At 54.1% G+C, this 11,282-nt stretch overlaps 3 protein-coding genes across 3 annotated transcripts; 1 reads left to right on the top strand and 2 right to left on the bottom strand.

Moving 5' to 3' along the window:
- Positions 1-411: 411 nt before the first annotated feature.
- TRIREDRAFT_71496 (Zinc-binding dehydrogenase) lies at positions 412-1,544 on the top strand (the record flags this gene model as incomplete). Its single annotated transcript, XM_006965718.2, has 3 exons — positions 412-1,119; positions 1,154-1,360; positions 1,392-1,544. 3 exons carry the CDS (start codon positions 412-414, stop codon positions 1,542-1,544), a joined length of 1,068 nt encoding a protein of 355 aa, XP_006965780.1.
- A 1,563-nt stretch (positions 1,545-3,107) lies between these two features.
- Positions 3,108-5,042, bottom strand: TRIREDRAFT_62386 (uncharacterized protein; the record flags this gene model as incomplete). Its single annotated transcript, XM_006965557.1, has 6 exons — positions 3,108-3,305; positions 3,364-3,584; positions 3,649-3,950; positions 4,018-4,187; positions 4,338-4,622; positions 4,740-5,042. Coding segments are annotated over 6 exons (1,479 nt in total), but the record flags the coding sequence as incomplete, so codon positions are not given.
- A 2,106-nt stretch (positions 5,043-7,148) lies between these two features.
- On the bottom strand, positions 7,149-7,998 carry TRIREDRAFT_122007 (uncharacterized protein; the record flags this gene model as incomplete). The annotated part of the gene is made up of 3 exons (XM_006965556.1): positions 7,834-7,998; positions 7,505-7,762; positions 7,149-7,180 (listed from the first exon to the last, which is right to left on the bottom strand). Coding segments are annotated over exons 1-3 (375 nt in total), but the record flags the coding sequence as incomplete, so codon positions are not given.
- Positions 7,999-11,282: the final 3,284 nt, after the last annotated feature.

The following is an 11,282-nucleotide window of genomic DNA, read 5'->3' as shown; positions in this document are numbered from 1 at the left end:
GATGACCATCTGACGCGTGGCTGATAGGGCGACGTATCACTAAACATCTTCTTCATGCGGCAAGGGTCTGCATGATCTGCCGATGGAGGCTTGCCGGGGTTTCAGGGATCTAGAGGCGAGATGCGGAATCCCGCGGGCCTAAAGTCGAGCTATGGACAGCCTCTGCACGATCCCGGATATAGCCCTGGCGATAGCAAACTCCGGTCATCCCAGGTGAATCTGGATATGCTTACATGGAATGATTGAAGTATGAGACGAAAATGCAAGGTTATAAAAGCTTTGGAGATATACCTAGTGATGGCTTGGAGTAAGCTCCCTCTTGGAGAGGCCATCATCAGCCATTGGGGTTCTTCCAGATCACAGCCAGTGTATAGCCACATAATCTAGATTCAACCTCTCAACCTCTCAGCAATGGCTTCGCACTCTTCTTTACCTGCCACTCACCGAGCCCTCGTGCTACACACGCTCGACACCCCCCTCCAAGTCGAAACTCGCCCCATGCCACAGGTCACCCCAGGAAGCGTCGTCGTTCGAGTCCTTGCCGCCAATGTCCTCTCCTACGGCCGCGAGCTCCTGGACGGCACCCGTCCGTACCCCTATCCCAAGCCGTACGTCCCCGGCGGCAGCGCAGTGGGAAAAATCGCCGCCGTGGGGTCAGACTGCAGCATCTTTTCGCCCGGGCAACTGGTGCTCGTAGGCATCATGACGCGTGCCAGAGATGACGCTTCGGCGAGCTATCTGATGGGTATACATCAGGGGTTTTCGGAGACGACTGCGAAGCTTGCCAGTGATGAGTGGAGGGACTCGACGTATGCCGAGTTTGCAAAGGTTCCCCTTGAAAACGTGTATGCGCTTGATGAGGAACGGTTGTTGGGTGATGCTACAAAGGGCGGACTAGGATATACCGTCGAAGACCTGCCGTACTTGTATCGGCTTCTTGTTCCATTTGGTGGATTCAGGGACGTCGGCCTCAAGGTCGGTGAGACGATACTCATCGGCCCAGCCACGGGCCCGTACGGAACTGCTGCCGTTAGGCTTGCGCTCGCGCTGGGAGCCAACGTCGTTGCCATGGGTAGAAACGGCCAGGTGCTGGAGAAGCTGGCCGCGACAAGCGACAGGGTCAAGACGGTGCAGCTAACGGGAGACGTCAAAGACGGACACGGCGGCCATCAAGAGGCATGGCCCCATTGACGTCTTCTTTGACATTTCGCCTCCAGCGGCGATGTCCTCGACGCACATCATGAGCGGGATCCTTTCCCTTGAGCATTCGGGGCGGGTGAGCCTGATGGGGGGCATTGAGGGGGACGTGATGATCCCTTATGGGGCGATTATGTTTAACGATTTGAAGCTGCATGGCAAAGTTCATGTATGAGCGCAAGGATGTCCGGCAGTTGGTGAGGATGGTGGAGGCGGGGGTTTTGGGGCTGGGAGGGAGGATTGGGGCGAGGTGTGAGGGGCGGTTCAGGCTGGAGGAGTGGGATGAGGCTTTTGAGGCTGCGAGGGGGAATGCTGGGCCTGGGCAGTATGTTGTTATTACTCCTTGAGGCTTGTTCTGAATGATGGAGTGTGGTTATGGTGTTGGTTTGTTTGGGGGATGAGGTTGCTTGGGGAGAGGATTTGAGGTTGATGTGAGTGAGGGAGCTCGGTCAGGGGGGATGATAGTTTGATGGCACATCACTTGATTCTTCATCTCTGGCTTCCTTACAATCTCTTTCGGGATTGACGACCATTGAATCTGTTTAGATTTGATCCATCGTCTTACGGTAATTGTTGTGTGATGTCTGAGCCAATAATTTCCGGCTGCATATAACGCCTTGAGGACCAGGAATCAAACGATAGTTGAGCCAGGCGAACCTATTGGTATAACCGTGGCAGCTAAATATGTCACCTCGAGACGGACCTCGTTCAAGCCAGGACTCATGTAACAGATTGGATGACTCAGATGAAGAGCCAAGAGTGCACTGCAACTAGGTTCTTGAGGTTCCTGGGGTTCCTATCGCAGTGACTATAATAAATAACTGTATCACGCATGAGGAGATAATAGCATGAATTGTAAATCAAGGCAAATGGTCATGTAAGAAGCGCGCGCGATGTCCGTGAGGGAACGCTTGAACCGTGACAAGCGGGGGACTACTAGATGTAATTCTGTGGTCAAGTATTAATGCGTTGCTAATTCCGTATTTCCGTCGGCCTTTGCGCAGTTCGTCGTGTAAGCCGCGCGAATTGTGGCGTGATGAAAATGATGCGGTAGAGTTATATGAATCATCACTTGAGAACTCGTTTTTGCTAGGTATCGATAGGGAGTTGTCTATGGTTTTGTATCTGTTATTCCTAGTGCAAAAATGGAAGCCAGGTTTGTTATTGTTATTGAAGTTGACTTGATGAGTCGTCGTGAGAGGTTGTTGTAAAGGAGTGGGTGGGTGAAGTGGTAGTTGTTCTGAGTACATGGGATCGAACTGAAGACCTACCTAAGGTATTGGCCCAATGCCTGAAAAGCTTCTGGTTTATACAAGAGCCTAACGGTAAAATCATTTCATGCCATCCAATTACAAACGCCTTCCTTCTTTTCCCATGTGTATCAATGCGAGATGGCCTACAATGGTACCCCCCCCCTGCAGTGAACATTCAATCTGTAGAAACACACAGCAAGCCGACAAAACTCCCAAAGAAATGCAGAATATGATAATAAAAGGGGGCCGTCACATGCCCGTCTGTCCCTCCTCATTCATCTTGGCATTCAAGATAAACTCAAACGGATCAATCGACATGAGCGTCTCGACATCAAACATCCTCCAGTCAAAGTCCGGGTCGTGCGCCCCCGGGATGCTCATGGTGCTGCTGCTGCCTGCCTGGTGGCCCTCTGGCGGCTGCTGCTGCTGCTGCTGAAACGGCATCGCAGACGACCGCGTGCTGTTTGGCGCGTAATACGTCAGAGACATGGACGGCATCGAGGGCGGATAGCCAGATGCAGATGCTGCCGAGGTGTCCGAGGGCGTCAACAGGCTGCTGCCGTTGGGGTGCATGGGTAGACCAGCGGCGGCGCACTGGGGCGGGCCGCAGAGGCTCTGGAGGCCGCGGCAGGGGTTCGCGTTGGGGACGACGGTGCAGAGGATGCGGTTGATGGCCTTGATGAGGATCTGGATCTGGGACGGCGAGGCTTCGTTGGTGGGGGACATGGAGGAGAGGCAGTCGAGGGCGACGTGCAGCCAGGGGAGGTGGGCTTCGACCTTGCACTTGTCCTGGAGCATGTCGAAGCCTAGGACGTAGCAGGCGCCTTCGAGGAAGAAGGAGAAGTATTTGGTTTCCTGCACGGTTGCCCGATGTCAGTTCATGCGTTCCGTCAGCTCAGGCTTAATGGTGTACGGAAGACGGCACCTTGCAGAGGTCGTTAATCTCGCACGACTTGTTGATGTACTTGATGATCTGGCGGGCGGGCTCCAGGCAATACTCGCATGCCGTGTCGAGCCATGTGAGCTCCCGGAGCTTGTCGCACGACTCGGCGCCGACCTGCGGCGCGGGAGTCCTGAGCTTTCCGCGGAGGACCAAAAAGGGGCGGAACATGAGGAGCTGAACGTGGTGATACACTGCGAGACAACAAGTTAGCTTTTCTCATTTGACTTGGAAAAAGGGGGGGTTGATTCCACGTACTGGAGGCGATGATGGTCTTGCAGAACCCGCACTCGCCCGTCCCCGGCTCTCCCTGGATGTCGAGGTGGATGTCGAGGAGCTGCTCCTCCGCATACGCCTGCAGCTCGTGGCGAAGCTCCGTGGCGGCATTCCACATGTGCAGCAGCGACTCGTGATGCTGGTTGTAGATGCGAGCCGCGCATTTCGATATGAGCCTCGCCAGCCTGACGAGCGCCAGGATGAACTTTTCCTCGGCCGGGACGGGGACTCCGCCGCCTGGATCGGAGATGGACGTCGGGCGTCCGAGGCAGAAGCAGACCCAGCTGTAAAGATATTAGCATGAGTGACTTCAAGAAAAAAGGGGGGGGGGAGGAGAGTATAATAACATACGTCTCCATGATGAACAGGCTCCAAAACGTCAGCCGGCGCTGCAGACAGTCTCGCATCTGGCCCCTGATGCTGATCCCCCTATGCAGACCCGCGGCGACGGCCTTTCTCGACGCCACGCCGACGTAGAGAAAGGCAGAGTGCGGCCGCGACCGCTCGAGCTGGAACTGGGCCTGCAGCAGCGGAATGTGAATGGCCTGGATGTTGACGAGCTCGCCCAGCTTGTCGGCGCCCTGCGAGGCGCGCTGGAAGAGGAACTGGGCCATGGCCTCCTCCTCGAGGATGGAGGCGCCAATGGCCATGGCCAGCATGACGACGACGACGTCGGGGGCGTCAAAGGAGAAGAGCCCCGGCGAGGCGGACAGCAGGTCGGCGCGGCGGCGGAAGTCGTCCTTTGTCAGGATGGGCAGCAGGTGCCAGAAGGTGGACAGGTAGCGCTCGAGGGCGCGGCCGCACAGCTCCTTGTCGAGGAACATGGCCGAGTAGTCGCTCGAGATCAGGGGCGCCTTGCTGCCGTCGGCCAGGTCGCCGAAGAAGAGCTGGCGGTTCTGGAACAGGTCCAGCCCGGGGCCGACCTGGGCCACCTCCTCGCGGCGCGTCAGGGGCGTCTGGATGCCCGTGATGAGGCGGTAGATGGAGTGCAGCATGGAGAAGTTGGACGACGGGCCGTAGTGCAGCTGGATGATGGACGACGGCGACGTCGTGATGGCCGCCACGCTGTGCACGTGGAAGCCCCAGCTATTGTCGTCCCGCGGCTTGTCCCTGTCCTTGTCCTTGTCCTTGTCCCGGGGCTCCGGCGCCGGCGGCGTCTCGACGTCCGGGTTACTGGCCCCGGAGGAGGACGACGAGGAGGCTGCTGCTGCTGCCGTGGCCGCCGCCGGCGTCTGGGACTTGCGAGGCCGGTTCCGAGTCCGGGAGCGGTAGACGCACGACACGCTCCGGTTGAGGCACCGCGCGCACGGCTCCTTGCCGTCACATCTCGTCTTGCGGGCCCGGCATGCCTCGCAGGCTTTGCCGATGTTGGTCATCTGGTCCCGGGGGGGGGGGGGGGGGTTCCGGGAGCCGGTGGGAGGACCGGATGGGATTGGGGGGGAGGGAAGCAACGGACTCCGGATTTGCGGGATTCCAACACACGCAGCAAGTCGTAGAAGGACCTGAATGATGGTTTGTTTTGTCTCGACTGCGGAATAACAGCAAACGACAGCGGATACTATTCAGTGGGTGTTCCGCCGTGATGTTGCAGTTGCCATGAGTTGTAAGTCTGATGGAGAGGCGATGGAGAGAGCTGCATTTGTCAGCCTAGATGAGCGCTCATTCGATCTTGAAGACTGGAATTGCAACCACATACTATGTCACCGCTAATCGACATTGATCTTGTCGCTCTTCACCAATGAGATGATGGGATTGATGTTGAATCTTCTGGTAGAAACGACGGACCACGGAATTAGCATGATGTTGAGATACCAAGACTCGGTCAGATTGGATGTTATCGATACATAGTACCTTGGGTACCTTACCTACCTTACCTCTACTTGCTAGTAATCTATCCACACGAAGCGCAGAGTCGGAAATAGAGCGCCTCAAAGGCACTTCTGCTGACAATTCCGGCTCTCGTAATTCCGACGCTGCCGCCTCTATAGAAAGGGGTCGGCGAGACTATTTAAGAGGAGCATCCAGAGTCATGGTAGCCAAGATGTGTGCTATAATTGCGCTTAGCACTTACAAGGACTCATGTAGTTCATGTTGAGCGTCCACCTGGTGCAGACATCCCTAATCAAAATAAGGTACACAGCAATCGAGACTAGCAGCGAAATTCGGCTTGAGGCGCCTACCCGCAGCCATGGTCCATAGGTAGATAGAAAATCATTCGCAAGTCTTCTGTATGGTTGGAGACTTTGCACTGCCGTGATGCATTTCTCCAGTTTTGATTGCCTTGTCACTCGGGCTCAGTGGCTTGGTTCACGCCTCGATACATAGAAGCCTCTTCACAGCCCATTGACACCCCCTCCATCAAGGTTCCCTTCTGTGGACCATGCTTCTCTCATGCTTAGGAGGGAAAAGGTCCTGGTCAATCACTTCGTTTTAAGGGTGGGTTTTGAAGCTACCATAAACAACAGCACACCAGCTCTCTTGACAAGTGATTGCTTCTTCATTCTCTATCAAACTAAACATGAACACAAAGGATTTCCTGTACAAGTTTCCATATTCCAACCCTGACCACCTCCCAAATTGCCGTAACAAATGCCACCGACCATCTCCCAAACTGCCGTAACAAATGCCAATCATGTCTTCGCGTAGTACTAGATATTAAAAGGAATCATTCTATAGGACTTACATGTATACTTGAATAAAAGTTAATGTCAAATGACAGACATGAGAAGGGAAGAAAGACGTCAGCCAAGCAGAGCTGACGCCACATCAGCAACCACTCGCCGATTGCACAGAATGAATGGCGGAGTGTTGGATGTTCCGTCAAGAGCTCTTGATGGCATGCCGGATCATACCTAAGATGAAGCGAATGATCAAAGTGCAGTGCGAGCAGTTGTCGGCGGCTTAAATTCTCACGTCGCATGGCTGGTGATGCTGGTCTCGTTATAGTCGTGCAGTTCCGGCTCGATATCAACAATCTTGAGCCCGTCGTACTCGGCGTCATCGTACTCATAAAAGTTCCTCAGCCCCTGGAGGTCCCGTTCGCTGACTTGAAGTTCTCCCGGATGGTCATAATACAGCATGACCGACCGATCGTCGTCGCTTCCAAACAAGACAGAGTGTGGCTCCCTTCCTCTCTCGTGGGCGAAGCCGTGGCGAAGACCCAGGATGTGCCCGATTTCATGAGTCAGGATGTTGACCAGATATTCGGCCTTGTTCCGGCTCTTTTCGTGCACGACCAATTCGGCCGGTCCCGTGTCGGGCAGGAAGGACACGGCGTATCCCTTCTTGCATTTGCTGCTGTCGAACCTCAGGGCGAATGTCGCCGGAGAGTCGCGAGCAACTTGTTTGAAGGTCGCACCGATGCCCTGCCACCTGGAGATGGCCTTCTTCATGTCATCTTCCACCACGGGCGCCAGCGAAGGCGGGAACGTCTCGACGAGCGCGACGTAAGTGAGCAGGGCGCCCTTTCGCCAGCGAGGTATGCGGTCATTCCATCCGATGCGCAACTCGACACTGGCAAGTGCTTGGGTGACGCAATTGGAACTATACACGGTATTCCGTGTGGGAACAAGATCGGGACATTGGTGGGGACTTTCAGTGGCCATTCGTTCGCCAGCCATGGGATGGAGCCGTAGACTTGCAGGCTCGTCGCCGTCATCGTCCAACTCTATCTGAGCGCGGTAGTAGCCGGGAATCCCGTCGCTTGTCGGCTGGGTGCCTCCGCGTAGGTAGGCCAAAATAGGCTTGCGATCGTTGCCAGCATCGTGTGCACTGATCCATGAGCGCCCATTTTGAGCGTCAAGGCTCAGGTTGTTCATCATGCTGATGGCATCGACACCCACCTTCTCAAGATCGAGGTCATCCGCCACGTTTTGCACAGCGAGGCCGAGGTCAACGTCCTCGAGATCGAGGTCAGTGGTGCTCATAACCTCAATCAAGCCATGGCCAAGGTCAACGGCAGACGGGGTGCAAACACTCGTGCCGTCCGACGAAGAGGGCTCATAACCATCCTTGGGAGCCATTGCCAGGCCGAGGCCAGCGTTGGCGCCGTGGAGGTCATGGGGGGACCACGGAGGATCATCGTGGCGCGGGAGATCTGATATTGAAGTCATTGAGATTAGCAAACTCTTCTACCAGGCGACGCCATCATATGGTAACCAAGCGCACCACGCATCATCTCTGTCTTGTCCAACAGGTGCTCTGTCGGGGAAGAGACACGAGTAAAGTCGAATTTGGGGTCGTCGGAAGCCATGCTGGTTAGCTTGCGCTGTCGATGTCTCTGGTATGGCGTACGGTAGTCAGGCTGCCGCTCCAATGGTTCTTATGGCGCCCAGACGTGAGGATGAAGAGCATGATGGGGGGAAGACGACAGGATCCCGAATCCTGAACAACCTCTTCCGCCTCTCTGTAGTACGATAGAATCAGCCAGCTGGCGATGCTGAGCGTCAGGACACTTGTTTGCCAGCACTCAGTCAGTGGCATCAAGCCCAGGTTATATAGGTAAGGTAGGTAGGCGGACGAGATGCTTGGGGGGAAACAATGAATGTCACGGTTCGGTTCGCAGGGGGTGGTGGGCAGTAAGCTAGTACCTGACGGTGATGGCAGGGGACGTGGATCAAGGCGTCGCCAGGACGGACTGGACGCCTGAGGCTGCTGGGCACGACACGGTACGTACATGTACATTGCCAAGATTGCGTGCAGGGGCTTAATGGCGACAGCTCTTTTGGGACCTTGGCTTTGGATCGTGCATGCTGACTCCAGGCAATACCTAATAACAACCGCCCAAGCTGTATCAAGTACAGTAGGTAGGTAGTAAGTACCTAGGTTAGTAGTTGAGCTGGGGGCGCTGCAGTACGCGTATGTACTTCTAGTATGTTTCTAGGTACTACGTCTAAAGGCCTTCCCTAGTAGGTACCTAACCTACTGCGGTCAAGCGTGAAGCCCGTCAAAGGTGACGTGTCGGCCCCACCAAGCACAGCGTCTGTCACAACGATTTGATCTTCTCGATCCAACGCCGTTGTCCGGCTCGGCGACAAGCAGCGACCTGTTTGGGCATCTACAGTAATATTAAGCCCCCCCAGGTGAGCATCTTCGCCCAAGCTGCCGGGCTGAAGTTCCAGCATGCCGCTAGTACTGCAAAGTGACGCTGTCTCCGGCCAGGCTGAGCGGCCTTACCAGTAGCGGATATTGGCATGAACCGGTAGCTGATGCTGCTGGCAAACTCCAGATGGAAGAGGCGCAATGACAGTGAACCAATAACAGGTTGAGAGATGATTTAACCGGACGGACTGTCTAGACTACTATGTATCCGCTCGCATTGTGAGAGCCAACCTTGCCGGGAGCGGCTTGGAAGTTGAGTTGGACAATACCCGGGTACCTATTGCAGTGAAGGTCGTTGCGTGCACCCATGTAAGGCAGAACTGTCTCACATGCACATACTCGTACCATGTCTTCCCTTTTTTTTTTTTTTTTTTGATATCTGTTTTTTTTTATGACCCCTTTTCTTTTTGCTCTCTAACCCTCATGATACCCACAGCAGACAATCCAATCAGATGATGAATTGAACTTGCAAAGGACGCGGATGTGTTGGCATATTGATCCTTGGTGTATTCCCTTTAAGTGTGGCAGAGGACGACCAGTGTCATCCTCTCCACACTGTTCGACACGCTCGTACTCGTACTTCATCCGTTAACCAAATGATATGATGAGCAGACTAGACTGCTCATGGGAAGTTGAGCTACTCTCACCAAGGCGGAATTACATCAGATAGCTTTATCACCTATACCGTCCTCAAAAGCTACCTGAATTCTCCAACGCACTTGAAGGCCTCGGTAGCTCCCTTCGAGGTAGGTAGGTACATAGATCGGTGCCTAGTAGTCGACTGCGATGTGAGTGATTGGCTGATCAAAGCGCCTTAACAAGCGCCCTGCCTAGGTAATTTGAGATTCACATGCTTTTTTGGCCTCTCTGCTAGCATACAAACTTGACGAATCACGTTGCTGGTATTGTGACCCGGAGCTGCAAGCTCAGGAACAAAGGAGCGGCGTACAGCCTTACTTGTAGTAGTAGTATCCATATGCGTGCAAGTACAGCGGCTTTCTTTGCAAAGGGGCCCAAGTGACATGTAATCGGGAGGTGCCAGCTACCTCTTATCACAGGTTGAACTCTGCATCAAAGATACCGAAAGGATTGCACATGACTGCAGGTTTCGTGACACTATTTGGCAACAAGTGTTATTTGAATCAGGCAATTGCTCCGGCTGCTGCTTTGTACTAGGGTACGCTCCTTTCCATTGCCTTCAGACCAGTTTACAAGGTAGGTACAACTCGGAACAAGGCCCCTTCAACTACAAACCCGATCGGTCTTCTCCGTGCTTGCCCTGCCTCATGCAGGGCGCGAGTTGGCAGCCTGGGGGTGTGCACCAGGACTTACCTATGGCCGTGATGCGCTAATCAGCTGGGACCTGAGTAAGGTAGGTACTGTAGGTGACAAAATATCAGTGAACATTGGCCGAATATCCTGTCATCTTAGGTACCTAGGTACTCCCAATGGCTGTCAAGGTATCGCCGGCCGTCTGCAAGGGAGCGCAGAGATACAGATATATGGAGCATCAAGTATTCCCCGATCACCCTGTCTTCGGGGTCCCCTTGAGACACTCCGGAGAAAAGGAATGTCATCTTACCAAAAAAAAAAAAGAAAAAAAAAAAGAAGAAATCTACCTGATCCCGGTGTTCTCTCACTTGCTCCCAGGCCGCGTGACGGGTGTTGCCCATCCCTTGCAGCTTACAACCACTTTGACCGACTCCCCCGTAGAGGTATATCATCCTTCCGTGATAGGTATCTAGAAGCAGGTGCGGATTAGATCAACAGCAACCCATATATCGGGAATCACGCACATGCATCAGCCAAAGGACATGGGTATGTTCTAGATGTTCTTGGACATGTCAAGGCACGGGTGTTCGCCCTCGACTCGTACTCGAATGGCCAAGCAAAAGAGGCCTGAGGCGTCCATTTACTGCGGGGGTGGGACCAGACAAAATCAAGCCAAGTATAGGGGGCTCTTGTAATCGATAAGCCGCCCGCCAACAAAAGAGCAACCGCTGAGATTTTTTTCTCTTCGCCCAATTCTGCTGTCTCTTGTCACACAACAAAAGCTTCACACGAAGCTTTCAAAATCGATCGTGATTGATTCAACGCCGACGAGAAGCACAAGACTTGACTTAGTCTGAAATACGCTCAACTCGGCTCCCGGTAGGTCTTTGTAGTTTCTTCCTTTCCTTTGCACCCGCAGCACATCCATGCCAGCCACTCAGTTGTCCCACGAGTCTTTCTTCCTGGCGCGTCGCGTATTGCGATTGCGCCTGGAAGGGCTGGCGTATCGATCCTGCAGACGAGGTTACTCCGGTAATCTTCGCCTCCAGCTTTTCTGCTGCAAGACGAATGGGCCATCATAGTCCGTGTCGATTCGGTTTCTCCTTCTGGGGAAGATTTGCCCACATCGGCGCGGCTCCCAGCGCTCCTACATAAATATCTACCTTACCTTTTGCTATGTGACTAATTTGGCCCTGTGTATGATCTGTTGTTGTTCCCATTGTGTGTGTCAAGATCTCGGGTGG

The sequence above is a fragment of the Trichoderma reesei genome (genome assembly GCF_000167675.1).
Source record: "Trichoderma reesei QM6a unplaced genomic scaffold TRIREscaffold_10, whole genome shotgun sequence".
NCBI classification, from domain to species: Eukaryota; Fungi; Ascomycota; class Sordariomycetes; order Hypocreales; family Hypocreaceae; genus Trichoderma; species Trichoderma reesei.
This window is presented reverse-complemented; position numbering and strand designations above follow the sequence as displayed.